The sequence below is a fragment of the Pelmatolapia mariae genome, linkage group LG10_11 (genome assembly GCF_036321145.2).
Source record: "Pelmatolapia mariae isolate MD_Pm_ZW linkage group LG10_11, Pm_UMD_F_2, whole genome shotgun sequence".
In the NCBI taxonomy this organism is placed as follows: Eukaryota; Metazoa; Chordata; class Actinopteri; order Cichliformes; family Cichlidae; genus Pelmatolapia; species Pelmatolapia mariae.
In genome coordinates, this window is record NC_086236.1 from 23,499,732 (window position 1) to 23,514,738 (window position 15,007).

At 40.2% G+C, this 15,007-nt stretch overlaps 2 protein-coding genes across 3 annotated transcripts; one reads left to right on the forward strand and one right to left on the reverse strand.

The window, feature by feature from the left end:
- Nucleotides 1–262: 262 nt before the first annotated feature.
- mpzl2b (myelin protein zero-like 2b) lies at nucleotides 263–7,809 on the reverse strand. Of its 2 annotated transcripts, none has more exons than XM_063487270.1 (4): nucleotides 7,733–7,809; nucleotides 1,534–1,703; nucleotides 1,120–1,333; nucleotides 263–472 (listed from the first exon to the last, which is right to left on the reverse strand). In XM_063487270.1, exons 1-4 carry the CDS (start codon nucleotides 7,734–7,736, stop codon nucleotides 309–311), a joined length of 552 nt encoding a protein of 183 aa, XP_063343340.1. In that variant the 5' UTR covers nucleotides 7,737–7,809; the 3' UTR covers nucleotides 263–308. The 2 variants fall into 2 exon arrangements, with proteins under 2 accessions (XP_063343340.1, XP_063343339.1); XM_063487269.1 differs by lacking the exon at nucleotides 7,733–7,809 and adding an exon at nucleotides 4,629–4,754.
- Nucleotides 7,554–13,815, forward strand: pafah1b2 (platelet-activating factor acetylhydrolase 1b, catalytic subunit 2). Its single transcript, XM_063487268.1, has 7 exons — nucleotides 7,554–7,853; nucleotides 8,028–8,151; nucleotides 8,566–8,647; nucleotides 9,712–9,801; nucleotides 10,001–10,117; nucleotides 10,480–10,602; nucleotides 11,308–13,815. The coding sequence occupies exons 3-7, from the start codon at nucleotides 8,567–8,569 to the stop codon at nucleotides 11,584–11,586; spliced, it is 690 nt and encodes a 229-aa protein (XP_063343338.1). The 5' UTR covers nucleotides 7,554–7,853; nucleotides 8,028–8,151; nucleotide 8,566; the 3' UTR covers nucleotides 11,587–13,815.
- Nucleotides 13,816–15,007: the final 1,192 nt, after the last annotated feature.

Genomic DNA, 15,007 nt, shown 5'->3' on the forward strand with positions numbered 1-15,007 from the left:
AACCTACATTTAAAAAATTCTGTTACAAAGTATTCAGTAGTCACAATCAGGACCAACTTTGTAAAAAAAAAAGAGTCTCAATAGTATATACACACATACAAAAGTGTACAGACTGGAACGGGTGTTTGAGCTCTAATACTGAAATAACTGAATAAAAAAAAAAATACATTAATATTCAAGACATTCACAATAGAGGAAAAAACATAGAAGAAGATGCCCTTATCCTTATTAGTCATCTCCTCCAGCAAAATCAACCCAACAGCCAACCAGAGTCCACACCAGTCCCAAAAGACAGAGTTCTCTGGCCCTCACCACACAGCTTGTTCTTTGAAATCGTGCTCGTGCAGCTCAAAGTCATTTTCCCTTTTCCTTTTGTAGAACTTCACTGCCACAAAGATAGTGAGAATGAGCAGGATTACACCACAGGCACCTCCAACTATGATCGCCAGGAAACTTATCTCAGAGAGGGACACTAGGAGCAAGAAAGAAGACAACAAAGTAAAGACAAATGAGTGACCCAGTGGTTAATGACGCTGTCCTGCTCAATCAAACCTCAAACCTGTCCTCAATCATATGACACATACTAAAACATTCTCTATTTTTTTAAGTGTCTCTTTTCCCTCACTGTACTGCTTCTGATAACGATGCGATGAATGAGTCAAACGTTTCATCTCAAAAGTAACAGAGTCGTCATATATGCGACGCATCAGTCTTTAAAAGACTTATTCTTATACATACACATACAAATGTCTCTGGTGCCCTACAAACTACTGACCATGATTTGAAGTTACTGCAATGAAATTTTGGCCAAATAGACCAGCCTGCTGTACTTTTCTCTGTCTTTGAATTCAGCCCTCTGTGGATTAATCATTTTAATTTCCATCAAACGATGTGGCATCTTTTCGCTCCTAGCACATCATCCAATTCAGATCAGAAAAGATATTGAGCATGACTTTTTTCGATCATTGTGAGCTGATGTTTTCAAAGTCTTCCTTTATTTGTTTTTAGCAGTTTAGCAGATTGTTTAGCAGATAACAAACTGTGTAGCAAACCAAATCATAAATCATATCATTTAATCCACGAGGTGTCATTTTTGGTATTGAGGTCCAATAGTCTAACCTTTGTTGACCACTCTGAGGTTGATCTCTCCAATATTGCCTTGAAAGTCTGGAGGGTTTCTCACGTGGCAGCTGTAGGTGCCATTAAAAGTTGGATTCACGTTCTGGAGAGTGATGGAAGCATCTTTTCTCATGACATCTCCCGACCACACTACATGCCCTTTGAACTGCGGAGACGTTGGAGGGTGAGGCGTTTCATCCTGGTAGTAAAACAGCTGCCACATACATTACAGAAAATGACAAAAGAAAAAAGGAAGTGCAGAAATAGAAAATATTAACACACACTGGAAACTTTAAACATATAAAACTAGAAGCTAATACAAGACTGAAATTGAGAGGAAGAAATTAGGTATTATTTGAAAGTCTTATGGATTGAATTTCATTACATTTAAAAAAATATCTATTTTATACTCACAGACTCGCCGGGGTTTGAATTCAGGGGTTGGAAGTACCAGGATACTGTGACAGAACCTGGAGTCACTGGATGAGTACTACTGAAGGTGCAGCTTAGTTTCACATTCGTCCCGTTGACTGCTTCCATTTCCTTCTCCGTTCTAATTTCTATCCCAGTAACATGCCGCACGCCTGAAATAAACACGACCAAACGAGAACAATCAAGATTCAAGTCAGTAGTTCAAACTGCCCATTTCATTAAACACAGTAATGTCCTTGACACACCATGTCATGTGCCTCAGACCTTTACTGCCTTTCAATATAAAATGTGAGTTTGTTACTTTCTTATGGCAACGACATGACAATCTATTCCACAGGCACTGCTTGAACCTATGTGACCTGACTGTGGTTTTACATGTCTGCCAGTACAACAACGAACACAGCAAATTGTAATTTAACAACATCTGTACTTGCACACCTACTATGAGGTTAGTGTTAATCTACCTCAAGATCTGCTAATTGGAGCCCTTTTAGGGAACTTTTAGAACAACCTGATGATAATGAATTACAATAGTCCAGCCTGGAAGTAATAAACAGATTAGGATGTTTTAAATTTTAGCGATATGGTGCAGATGAAAGATGGCAGTTTCAGAGACTGCCAGCACCAGTAAGACACAGGATTTCTTTGCATGCTAAATTAATGGGATGTGATGCTCTTTAGTATAATGGTTAACAGAGCCCTGGTAAATAAGGAAGCAGCTCAACACAGACAGAAGAATAAAAGTTAAGAAAACACATTAACCTTAATAAAAGAATAGTAGAGTAGGTAAGTTTTTAGAAATAACTATTTAAATCTGAATTACTGAAAAACTTATCAACCCTTTCCAAGGCTCTGTGGGAGCGTACAGCTGATACACTTCAAATACAAACAAGGTCAGTTTCAGTTCTCCTCAATTGAGAGGACAAACTAAGTACAGCACAAACATGCTGTACTTAATTTGAATGTATATGTTTGAACTTCTTCCAAAATAAATTAAAGGTCGTTTTTATAGTCATTTGCATAAAGTCTTTGTATTGCAGACAGCTGCAGCTATGCAAACATATTTATATATTTATTTTTTAAATATATTATGTCATTTTATATAGAAAGTTGGGGCTCTGACTTCCTCTTTTACATAAGCTGTTCTTATACAAGAAGCTTTTTCACAGTGTTTGGCTTTCGATTGTAAACATTACAGCTGTTGCTGAAGCCTTTAAATAGTAATTCTCAAATGTCTACAGTCAAACCGACACATTGCATGTTGATATTTTTTTTTAATATCCACAAAAAAGTGTAACTATTGTATTTTGTACCACAACTAACAACACAAAAATACACAAACATAAGAACACCGCAGACAGCTTGTTTAGATACTGTTACTCTTCCTTCTTTAACAAATAAATAATAATGAAATTACTTGCATGGATTAAGGCATGATTTGTGGATAGTAATGGTATTTGTAGCATATATAGTCACTGGGCACTTCATTAGGTACAGCTTACTAATACTAAGGTGTTCCTTGCTGGACCCCCTTTTGCCTTCACAGCTGTGTTTATTCTTTGTGGTATAGATTCTACAAGGAGCTGGAAGCATTTCTCAGTGATTTTGGTCCATACTGGCACGACAACATCGCACAGTTGCTGCAGATTTGTCAGCTGCATATGCGTGATGATCTCCTCTTCCAGCACATCCCAAAGATGGATTCAGATTTAGTGACTTTGGAGACTATTAGGTACAGTGAACTCATTGTAGTTCGACCCTCCCGGCACTACAAGCTGTTCATTTTCGTGCCCCACCATCCCTCCCTTCCTTCCTTTTTCAATTCATTCACTTCTCATTGGTACACGGAGATTTGCCTGGCCCGAGAGCTGCTGCCAGTCAACTCTCAGGCTTTCCCCAAACCACAGCCTCAATTTATGCTCAAGCCATCTGCCATTATCTACTAGAAATGCTGTGAAACCTAAAGTGAGGATGTGGTCCTAGCTAGTGAATTGTTATTTTCAAGAAAACAGTTTGAGATCAGTTTAAGAAGCAGCCATCAGGAGATGAGTGCTGTGGTCATATAAAGGGATGAACATGGTCAACAACAATACTGTGGTGTTTAAACGAGCTACGTTAGTACTAAGGGGCCCAAAGTGCGCAAAGAAATTCTTTCCCTCACACCATTAAACCACCACAAGGCTGAATCACTGATACAAAGCAGGACGGATCCATGCTTTCATGTTGTTAACATCGAATACCATCTGAATGGTCACAGAAGAAATCCAGGCTCATCATACCTGACAACGTTTTTCCACTTTGTCTATCTGTATTTTGTTGTGCCATTTTTGTGAGTCTGTGCAACTTGTAGCCTCAGTTTACTATTCTTAGCTGACAGGAGTGTCACACAGTGTGGTATTCTGCTGCTGCTGCCCATCTTCTTTGAGGTTTGATGTGTTGTGCATTCAGATGCTCTTCTGCACAGCTTGGTTGTAACAAGTGGTTATTTTAAGTTACTGTTGCCTTCATATAAACTTAAGGTAGTGGCCCATTATTCTCCTCTGACGGATACTGGATGTGCTTTCTTTTTCAGACCATTGCAGTTTCTGAGATACTCAGACCAGCCTGTCTGGTCTAAGTATTTCAAAAATGCCACTTTCACGGTTACTTGAATCACCTTCCTTCCCGTTTTTTAGTTTGAACTTCGGCAGGTCACCTTTGCTTTGATCTGCTGCCATGTGATTGACAAGATATTTGCGTTAGCAAGCTGCTGAACATGTGTACCTAATAAAGTGATAGGTCAGTTAAAAGTATGATCTAATACAAAGAAATAATCCATGGCTTCAAATCCAAACACAGTCTTATCAACGCCTGCTACAGGCATACTAGCAGAAACTGGTCGCAGTACACGTAAGTGTACTTTATACTCTGTACTACACCGTGAGCGCCCAAAGAATAACACAGGCTTTACAGCTCAGAGACCAAATAAGATTCCGAACTTGATGTTTCGTTGGTGTTTCGTTTTATTAAACACGGCTGTCATGTTTGTGAAACACGTTAATAATGCGATGTACCTCCCGGAAGTTCCTAAAACTCACCTGTCAGGAAGAATCCTCCCAGGAGGAGCAGAGGTAATATCCGATACATACGATCAAACATTTATGCTACCTTAACTCCGCCTGATTAATTCCTCTGTATAAATCCCTTCATGAAAGTTTATTAGAGTCCGGATCGCGACTATCGCTGCCAAAAGGACAGAGCCGTTTTGTGGGACAGTGAAAACCTCAGTGCACCTGTAGGCGGAGTTTTGCCTATTGCATAACACATGCCCATGCATTCTCACAGCCGCTGAGTCGAAACTTGACACATTTGAACCCTGCCTTCTTCTTACTCCAGACCTCCAGGCTGCACCTTTTTCTAAGAGCACATTCAGTTATTTACACAGCTAAATGCGTCAGACACCTAAAACTTACCAACCCGCTATAGAAAACAGTAAATAAGACAACAAAAAACGCCCTGAAGGCAAACTGCTTCCTCCAGTCAGTCAAACACTGTCTGAAAATTAATCCGAGCACCCAGAGTTGGAAAGGAAGAGTTACCAGCATTGCAGCACTTTGCGTGGAGGGGCTCTTGCCCTATAATATCCCAGCTATTATAGGGCAAAAGGCAGGGTCCAATCTGAACTAACTGAAATCCAAAGAAAATGGTTACAAGTTTGGAAGTGGTCCAGTCAGAAGTTACCTATCTATCATCATACTTTCCCACCTTCTCTAGACAACATAAACAGTAGCTACATACAGCTTTTACATACAGTCTGTGTCATAGTCTTGTCTTAAAAATGTAGTTATGCTGATGCATGCTTAGATGAGTATATAACTTTATAAATATAATACAATGTACAGCAGAATCAGAAGCTCTCCAATTAGGTCTGACCAGGCAACTAATGTCATTACAACTGAGTCTGTCTTCCTCCGTAGTGGACCTGTGGTCTACACACCAAATCTAAGTAAGATATTCACTATAGCTTTACAAATTATGGTCTGGGATACCAAATGTATCAGTAAATCTGTAAAGAGGATGCCAGTGTTTGTAAAAATCTCATTTTGAGGCTTTATCTATTTACTGATAAATTTGATATCCTTCAGGATTTGTCTTCACAAACAAACAAATACTTACAAAGCTAATCCGATGATAGGTACTGTTAATTTGAGTTTAACTGATGTTTAGTTATTCTCGATTTAAAAAATGACAAAACAATAAATTAAAAAGTTCTGACATTGAGGGAAATTCATAATGGTTTATTTACTTTCAGAGGTCTTCCAGGTATGTTTTAGGAGGTAAACGTATTGTATAAAAAATAGCATCTGACAATATGAGTGATAAATGAAATGGAAAACATGAATCCTGGAGATCTGGCATGACTCAGTTGTACTGTGCGGGGTATTTTAGCTGGTATGGGTGGCTTGGTTTGATCTACTGAAAACTTAAGCAGAGATGTGTAGGGGTCCATCTGGTGGTTCATTTTTGTATGAGTTATTTTTCCCTAAGAGTAGCGACACTTCTTTCAAACCTTTCATTGAGCTTTCAGGGCACGTCTACACACGCAGAAAAGCAGTGGACTGTTTCAGTTGGTTAACAAACACCGCTGGGGACTTGACTGGGCAATGTAAGGATTAAGAGGGAAAAGGCATTATAGAAACATAATACAAACAGGTGAAAATAAAGGAAGAACTAAAAGAATTTAAAGAGGTTTTAGTGATGGTGAATCATGCCATATGTGAAATCAAAGTAAAGACAATTTGTGTTTAAATAAATGTCCCAGGATATATTTTTAGCATGTCTTATCTGCCAGTTTGTAAAATTTAAAAGTGAGCCAAACAAAAGCAACCTCGAAGTTTCCCAGGAACAAAGAAAGGCTATTATAAAGCTCATTTCTGTTACTGAAAAAGCCACAGGCTCTTCAGGAGTCATGAAGAATGCTTACACTGAAAAAAGAAAATCTGCATTAACAATGACTGAGGCTCGGTTTGTTTAGTCGGAAACTGGAGGTGTTTGAGTCAGTGAGGGACAGGAAGTCACTGAACAAACTGATCATCATGCACAACCATTGCTCCCGCTCCATTAGCCACACACTAAAGAGACTGCAGAGCCCATTCTTCCTCAGACTCATTCAGCCTCGCTGAACACTTCAGGAAATCACTCCTAGTCTAAACAACTGTACAGCTCTCCTTTTTAGTGACAGGTGAACACATCTGTCAGAACATAGGATTACACAGATATTTCTGTATTAAACCTTCTTGCGGCTGTTTCTTAGATTCATTAATGACATTTATTAAAATGTTTTGTACTCATTTGTGGTAGAATTCTCTTTTGCACAGTCTTAATCTTGTCTGTTATTTTTTATTCCTCATTTTGTTTTTCTGGAAAATGTGAAAGGTAGATAAAGATGAACTGTTTTTTATTATAGTTCTTGTAATTTCATTAGCTAATATAGAAATTTCTGGGGTTTTTTTTTTGTTTGTTTGTTTGTTTTAAAACGTTCTGTTTTATAGTTACATAGTTACACGACAGCCCCCAGTTTGTTTGTTTTTTTAAGTAATTTTACAAATTTGTTTTTGCTAACATTTAAGCCCCAAAGGTCTTGCTGACAGATGTCTTTTATTTACTACAACAGGATTTCTCTATCATCTAGAAAAACTGCAACATACTATTGAAATTGCACTTCTTTTAGATATATTAAGATACTTTAGGTACTCAGAGTGTTGGTAAAATTACTTACACTGACAGAAAGGGGGGATTTCACTGTTTGTCCCACTTAAGATCAAAGCGGGGTGTATGTGGTGGTGGCCACTGGTGGGCTAGTGGTGGTTTGACATTACTGATGTAAAGCATATTTCCGCCAAATGTAGACCTACGGACAGAGAGCAGGAATGTTTTATTTCCTGTGTTTTCCACAGTACTAGAATGCAGCATTTGCTCTAACGTGACCGTGATGCATTGCGGTCAGCTGACGCCGGGCTGGGATCAATGAGAGATCACCGTCGCACTCCGAAAACTAAACTGCACGACATACTCAGACATAGGAGCATGTCTTCACGTCTGGTCTTACACAAACTATCACCATAAAAAAATTAGATATAATTTCATTGTCTAATTTCATTGTAAGAAAAATGCGAAGTTGTTCAAACACGCGACCACCTACCCATGATTCCTCGCGGGATCAGCTGTTGCGGTGGTGTGTTTTTGCCCTGCGGTTTCTCCTGAGGAAAAACCTCCCCTCGGTGCTGTGTTTTGGTGTCAGCGACCTCCGCAGATTACAGAAGGTAACTGTGCCCGGGTTTAGGTCAGGTGCATGATAGCACTGATAAGACTTTGAGCTTGGAAGAATCCACTCTTCCTTCCATCGGTGTTACGGCTGGTGGTGTCGAGCGGGCACTCTTGCCACTGGAACGATCTCTGTGCTTTCCCTCTGACACACCTTTTGTTGTCTCATCTAGCTCGAGGCTGCTAACACTTGCTAGCGAGCATCATACGCGTCGACTCCCTGACAGCGGTGCAGTGAAGCCGGGGAATAAAAAGTTAAGGGTCACCCAGGAGAGCCGACAAGTGACACCCTGCCAGGTAGTTTGTCTTGTAAATAAATAAGTAATTTCATTTTTAAAAAATGTTTTTATTTGTTTATTTTTTAATTAACGACGAACACGACAGACGTGTATCAGAGATGCAGCCACAACAGTCTCCAGTCATTAGCAAGCAGCTAACAAGCTAACGTCAGATAAACAGTAGCCTAGCGGAGTTAATGCGATCTGCTCTGTGATCTCTAAACACCCGCACTGAGAGCGAGAGTGGCCTGCAATCCGCATTAGGCCAGTCTGTCTGCTCCCGAAACGCTAAGCCGCTGCATCACCCCGCTGCTTTCTGCTAGGTGGTGCAGATGCTTTCCTCTGTGCCCTGCATCAGCATGACGTCCTTCCCCCTCCTGTAGGTCGCACCATGTTTATTGCATGTGTAAATAAGAGCTAGGATCTCTTTCAGGATGAGTGGGGATGACGTGAACCCAGCTGCAGTCCCTCAGCCAGTAGAAGATGTTCAAGGAGATGGACGGTGGCTGTCACAGGTATTGTTAGAGTGTTGTAAACATTTACTCTGTATTATCATTAATACCTCATATCCTTCTGATGTATGGAGGCGGTCTGAATGATGTGCATTATTTATCAAATATAGTTCCCTTATGTGTTTCCATGATAATTGTTAGTATTAAGTCAGTGTTTAAATAAAATAAATAAATAAATAAAACCAGTTGTATAATTCAGCTCAGATGGGATGGCACTTTGGATCTGCACCTATGTGTGGCTTTGATAAGTAGGAGTCTTCTAAATTTTGCACGCTGTCCCCATCAGGAGTTTCTGTGTGACGTTTGGAGCGCTTACGATGGAGAGGAGGATGGTGCTGTGAGACTTTTATTGCTGAGAACTCTTGCAAATTAAACTAAAGCTTAGTATAATATACATTTCTCATGTTAATCGATGCGCCACTATAAGACATCGCTTCGATTTGGTGACCTTAGTCTGAGATTATGTTTTTATTTCTAATTCTTAAACACAGATGTTTATGACTGTGCTGCAATCCTGTGAAGCCAGTTAGTGTTGTCAGTTGATGTTTTGATCTTCTTAATAATATTAGTGTCTGAATAAGAATGGATGATAATGTTGATAATATTTATTATATTAGTCATAAGCTCATGATCTGACTCAAAGAAAAGGCCACTGAATAAATATCAACCATGTGCTCACAATTTTTAGTCACTGAGAAGACTTTGTTTGTTTCAGTGCATCACTTTGTTTGGCTTGTTTAGTGGATCTTTCTAGAAAGTCTGCACAAAGTTAATCCTCCCAAAGCTAATAGGGCGGTGAGACACTGAGACAGTCTGCTTTACTCGGAGCTCTCTATCAGATGGGGCACCAGACGCATCTCGCCTAGAACGAGCTTGAGGGTTTTTTATCTGACTCTGATGGCTCATCATACTGCTCAGATTTAGACAGTCAAAGCGCAAAGTTTTACATCAGGGGGCAAGTTCTCAGAATCAAGCAGAGAGGGGTTTATTTTTAATAAATTGAAGATGTTCTTGTATTTATCTGGTCTGTCATGCACTATATCACCAGCTCTCTTGTGTTTTTACAGCATTCAAGGTTTGTACAGGAGTGCAAGGATGCTGAGCCAGATGTGCTCTTTGTTGGGGATTCCATGGTACAACTAATGCATCAGTATGAGGTCAGAGTAAAGTCTTAGAAAACATTTTTAAGTTAAACAGGACACATCTGGATGTGATTCATGTGTCTTGAATTGCACAATAAAGACAGCAAATAAAAGTCATACGTTTGTCTTTGCTCATTGTTGATTTTTCTTGATGACGCACTAGTTATCATAATCGACCTGACTCAAATGCATATTCATGGTTTTCTGTCCAAAGGTGTGGAGGGAGTTGTTCTCCCCTCTTCACGCGCTCAACTTTGGCATTGGAGGGGACACCACCTGTAACGTACTGTGGAGGCTGCAGAATGGAGAGCTGGAGAACATTCGCCCCAAGGTGAGATGACCCTGCTAACAGAAAGGCAGATGAGGACAGTATAATGCGTCCACACTGATGTCCACAGTTTCACATTTCACACACTCTGACCTCCTTGTCTTGAGTTTTGTGACTTTCATGTAGATCTTGAGCTCTTTCTTCATAAGTGCAAGTTTCAGCATTGACCTCGGCAGAAGTCAATGCTCTTTAACTTCTTTCTTAAACTTGATATTCATCCATTTGGCTTAATTGCTCTAAAAAAAAACCCAAAATGTTGCTTAATTGTGTTGTATCTCATATGTTATGTCATTCGCTTTGATATAAATTCTGCAGGGTTGGATGTGTTTAGCTGAAGTGAATAAATTGTCTGTCCTCTTGTCCAGGTGGTGGTGTTGTGGGTAGGAACCAACAATTATGAGCACACAGCAGAGCAGGTTGCAGGAGGAATCCTTGCCATTGCAGAACTGCTCACTACCCGCCTCCCTAAGGCAAAGATAGTTGTCCTGGTAAGTTTAGTCATATGTTGCATCTTATCTTGCTTGTTTGTCTTAAACTCATATTTTGAGCTGGAACTTTTAATTATATTGAAATTTTTTCCTGAGCATTAACATAAAGCGCTCCTGTTAAAGTTCCTAAAATAAAGGCTCTTTAACGTGGTGATACGCACACAACTTGAATACGATTTCAGGTGCCTTAAATAAAATGACTGAAGAGTTGATGCCACAATATAACCAACAGACAGAGGAAAGTTAGTTTCTTTTAATTGTGGACACACAGTTTGATATTAGTTTGTGGTGAAAGAAACTCATCTGCATACAGATTGGTTGAACATGTGTAGCTAATAAAGTACATGTCTTTTGCTCATGTACAAGTCATCACTGTGAGCTCAGAGCTCAGTTTTTTCTGGTGTTGGATCGGTATAAAGTCAGTAAGAACATGGTTATAACTCTGGCTGAGCACAGAACTCCCACCATCTGCTATTCAAATCTTGTTTCAGAGGCATCCATCAGGAGATATTTGGCTTAAAAAGAGAGAAGGAAGCTAAAACAGCTTCTTCAGAGGTGCCTAAGGAGTGTTTTGAACAGTGAATCACTCAGAGCTTGTCTAGTAGAGTCCAAGAATAAAAATATGGCGTTTGAAATTAGCACGATATGTCTCCTTTAATATAATAATTTCAGTAAATAAGTCAGCTCTGTTTCTGTGGTCCTCAGGGTTTGTTGCCTCGAGGGGAACGACCCAACCCACTCAGGGAGAAGAACGCTGCTGTTAACGCTCACCTGCGCTCCTGGCTGCCACGGCTGAGCCAGGCTCAGCTCTTGGATGTGAGCAGGGAGTTAGTCCACTCCGATGGAACCATCAGCACTCAGGACATGTTTGACTTCCTTCATCTTACTTCAGCAGGTTACAACTCTGTGGCCAAGCCCCTCAGTGACCTGCTGCTTCAGATTCTTGAGGAGACGCCAGAGGAGAGACGAGCATCGCTGGTTTGAGGGCTACGGCCACGAAGCACACTTCTCCAGAGGCATGTCTCATCTCCTGCTGCTGCAGTGGCTGAGACATGCCCCTGGTACCTGAAGGAGGAAGGGCTCACGCTCAGGGGGATGAAGAAACCTGATGTGAGTGGGCCCACGTGGGGTGTGGGATCACATTCTTGAACAGAGGTTTGGGTGTGGGAGAGGTGGTGAAGCGGGAGAGAGACCTCATTACCGACATAGACACTGTGATTGCAGTAGTAATGTGAAACGGATTCACCAAGGTCGAGCAACTCTTAATTTTAGACTAGATTTAATGAGATCACGAGGGACTGCAGTGGCACGTGCACACAAATTAATCTCGGCCCGTGGATAAAACGAGTGTTTTGTCCCTCACCTGTACTGCAGGAACACAAAGCACCATCTAATTTATTTCTTCATGTTTTAATATCCATAAAACAATTCCTTGGCAAGTATCTCTGTCAAACACATGTCCCTGCTCATTGTGCGCTTAGCTGGCAGAACCTTAGTCAACACTGGACAATGTTATGAGTGTGGCCAGTACACCAAAGAGCGGTGATTTCCAACACAGAGGGGGTCCAAAACCTTCCCTTGAAGGTACTAATAAACTTTCATTAGTCAGTTTTAAGAATAAAGAAATATTTCTGCTACACTTAAATCTCTTCAATGTCATTTAATCTCCCAAAAATCATAAAGAATCAATCAAGTTACCCCTCAACAGTCTACGAGATGAAAAGCCACTGCTGCAGAGAAGATAGCGCTGAGATGCACACTATGTTTACCAGTGAGCAGTATCTAAAAGAACTAACTCTTTTTTGCTTAATGTGTAACACTGCAATGCATAGAGCATATTAAATCACTCTAATAGTTTTTTCAGTTCACTAATTATGTCTTTGTGTACGTAAACAACTACTCTGCGAAGCGAGAGCACTTAGTTTATTTGATGTTCACTTTTGAACTTGATGTGTAACTATTGTTTGAAACTGTTAATCACTATGAAATGTATCACTGCATAATTCACTGCTACACACACACACACACACATGCACGCGCAGATTAAAATTATTCTGGTTCCTGTGTTGCGCAAGTGTTCAGTTTGAGCCACATCTTGCTGTTCGCTTCATGCTTGTTTGAAACTGAGCCTTAGCTTAAATGTAAAAAGGCTTCTGTGTTATATTACTCAGTCAGTGAATGTCACACATTGCTACATATTCATTAGTGAGATTTATGCTGCTCAATCCACTTCTCTGGTAATCTTTAGGTCTTCCAAAATACCTCCAGCCTCTCTGCTAAAGTACGAAGCTTCTGTCCGAGCTAGCAGTAGTGTTTACATTGTGTTTGTGGAATAGCGTCATTAATTAGATTATTTGAATGTCTTTAAAATAGGTTATATGCATAAAATGTGCTGCTTTTTTGCAACAGTATGCTTGATTTTGTTTGTCTTATAAAGCAAAGTAAGAAGATTGGAGAAAATCAGTGGCTGTCCTGCTTTTGTTTTTTTCTTTTTAAAGTATTTCTGATCATGAATAATTCCTGAGTTAGGCTGATTGATGTGCTACATACTGCATTATCCAAATGTTCATACTCAGACTCTCAGACCAGCTCTCTCTCCCTCTCCCTGCTTAACACCTAGATGTACAGTAATCTCTCCTCCTCACTTCTTGCCTCTTTACTTGTGGCCCGTCGTGTTTGTGGTTGTACTTCGCCCGACCCTGCCATCCTGACTTCTGTACATGGTGTAGTTATTGAATTATTTTTTTTTTTTTGGGGGGGGGGAGTGTAGCCACACGGTTAAGCTGTACGTACTATAATCATGCTAACTACTATAAAGCATCACAGGCCATGTAAAGAAAACCTTTTGTCTGTGAGCTTGCTGCAGCCGCCTGTTCTACACTGTTTGCGGCCGAGAGTCTGCTGTCGAGCATCGAGATGTCAAACGTTACTGCTGTCTTAAGCTCTGCACATTTGTGTGACGTGTTGAATATAAATGGTGTACGTGTGCGTGCCTTAAGCGTTCATGAGGGCGGGTGTGTACAGCGTGTCCGGTACCGGATTGTGTGAGTGTCATGAAATGACCCGGGTTGTGTATAAGACGTGAAGTTGTTGGGGAAGAATGATGTTTGTAGGCTGGAGTCTGTGTTTGCTGTGACACAGTATTTGCACTGTTCTGGCTTATTGTCATGTTATTGAGGTAAAGCATTCCATTAAATAATAAAATAATAAAAACAAGGACCTAATCGTGTTTTGTTTTTGTTTTTTTTGTTTTTGACATCAGCAAATAATGATTTACTTTGTAAAATAAGAAGAGGAAACCTGAATTTGAGGTGCTGGATCCACTCTTGTATTTTTCAGTGCTGTGTGTAAGTGTTACACGACAACAAAGGGAGCCATTTAATCAGAGTACCAAATTGAGAAAGACACTAATAAGGCTCACTGCTTGTTCCTTGGCTCCATAGAGTTTCTCAATGCTTAATTAGTTTGCTTTCACCAAGTTTATCCCCCTAATGTAACAATTCAACAGCACTTGGTTGCAGTGTGGACTCATTAAACAGATTAGGTGCACTGCTCAACTGTGACTGTGCACACGTTACATTTTTCTCCCGCCTTGATTATTGTAACTCACTTTTCACATGCGTCTCAGTCCTTCCAGTGAAATTCAGAATCCACTTTAAAATCCCGATGTTAACATAAAACGCTGTACATGGACAGAGCTTCTGGGACCTTCTTGGAAGTTATATTTGTCACAATTTATGCTGCCCTCTTGGCCTGATCTCTCTTGAAAAAACACGTTTTTAATGTCACTGAGACTGTACATCCCGATAAATAAATAAAGAATACAGGTCCTTCTCAAAAAATTAGCATATTGTGATAAAGTTCATTATTTCCTGTAATGTACTGATAAACGTTAGACTTTCATATATTTTAGATTCATTACACACAACTGAAGTAGTTCCAGCCTTTCATTGTTTTAATATTGATGATTTTGGCATACATAACTCATGAAAACCCAAAATTCCTGTCTCAAAAAATTAGCATATTTCATCCGACCAATAAAAGAAAAGTGTTTTTAATACAAAAAAAAGTCAACCTTCAAATAATTATGTTCAGTTATGCACTCAATACTTGGTCGGGAATCCTTTTGCAGAAATGACTGCTTCAGTGCGGCGTGGCATGGAGGCAATCAGCCTGTGGCACTGCTGAGGTGTTATGGAGGCCCAGGATGCTTTGATAGTGGCCTTAAGCTCATCCAGAGTGTTGGGTCTTGCGTCTCTCAACTTTCTCTTCACAATATCCCACAGATTCTCTATGGGGTTCAGGTCAGGAGAGTTGGCAGGCCAATTGAGCACAGTAATACCATGGTCAGTAAACCATTTACCAGTGGTTTTGGCACTGTGAGCAGGTGCCAGGTCGTGCTGAA

What these genes read in the sequence shown, in the direction of transcription:
- pafah1b2 (XM_063487268.1), top strand. Translation starts at nt 8,567, where the DNA reads ATGAGTGGGGATGACGTGAACCCAGCTGCAGTCCCTCAGCCAGTAGAA. An exon ending in ATGGACGGTGGCTGTCACAG is followed by an intron (nt 8,648 to 9,711) that starts GTATTGTTAGAG and finishes GTGTTTTTACAG; the next exon opens with CATTCAAGGTTTGTACAGGA. An exon ending in TGGAGAACATTCGCCCCAAG is followed by an intron (nt 10,118 to 10,479) that starts GTGAGATGACCC and finishes CCTCTTGTCCAG; the next exon opens with GTGGTGGTGTTGTGGGTAGG.
- mpzl2b (XM_063487269.1), bottom strand. Translation starts at nt 4,689, where the DNA reads ATGTTTGATCGTATGTATCGGATATTACCTCTGCTCCTCCTGGGAGGA. An exon ending in ATTCAAACCCCGGCGAGTCT is followed by an intron (nt 1,334 to 1,533) that starts GTGAGTATAAAA and finishes TGTATGTGGCAG; the next exon opens with CTGTTTTACTACCAGGATGA. An exon ending in CCTCAGAGTGGTCAACAAAG is followed by an intron (nt 473 to 1,119) that starts GTTAGACTATTG and finishes TCTTGCTCCTAG; the next exon opens with TGTCCCTCTCTGAGATAAGT.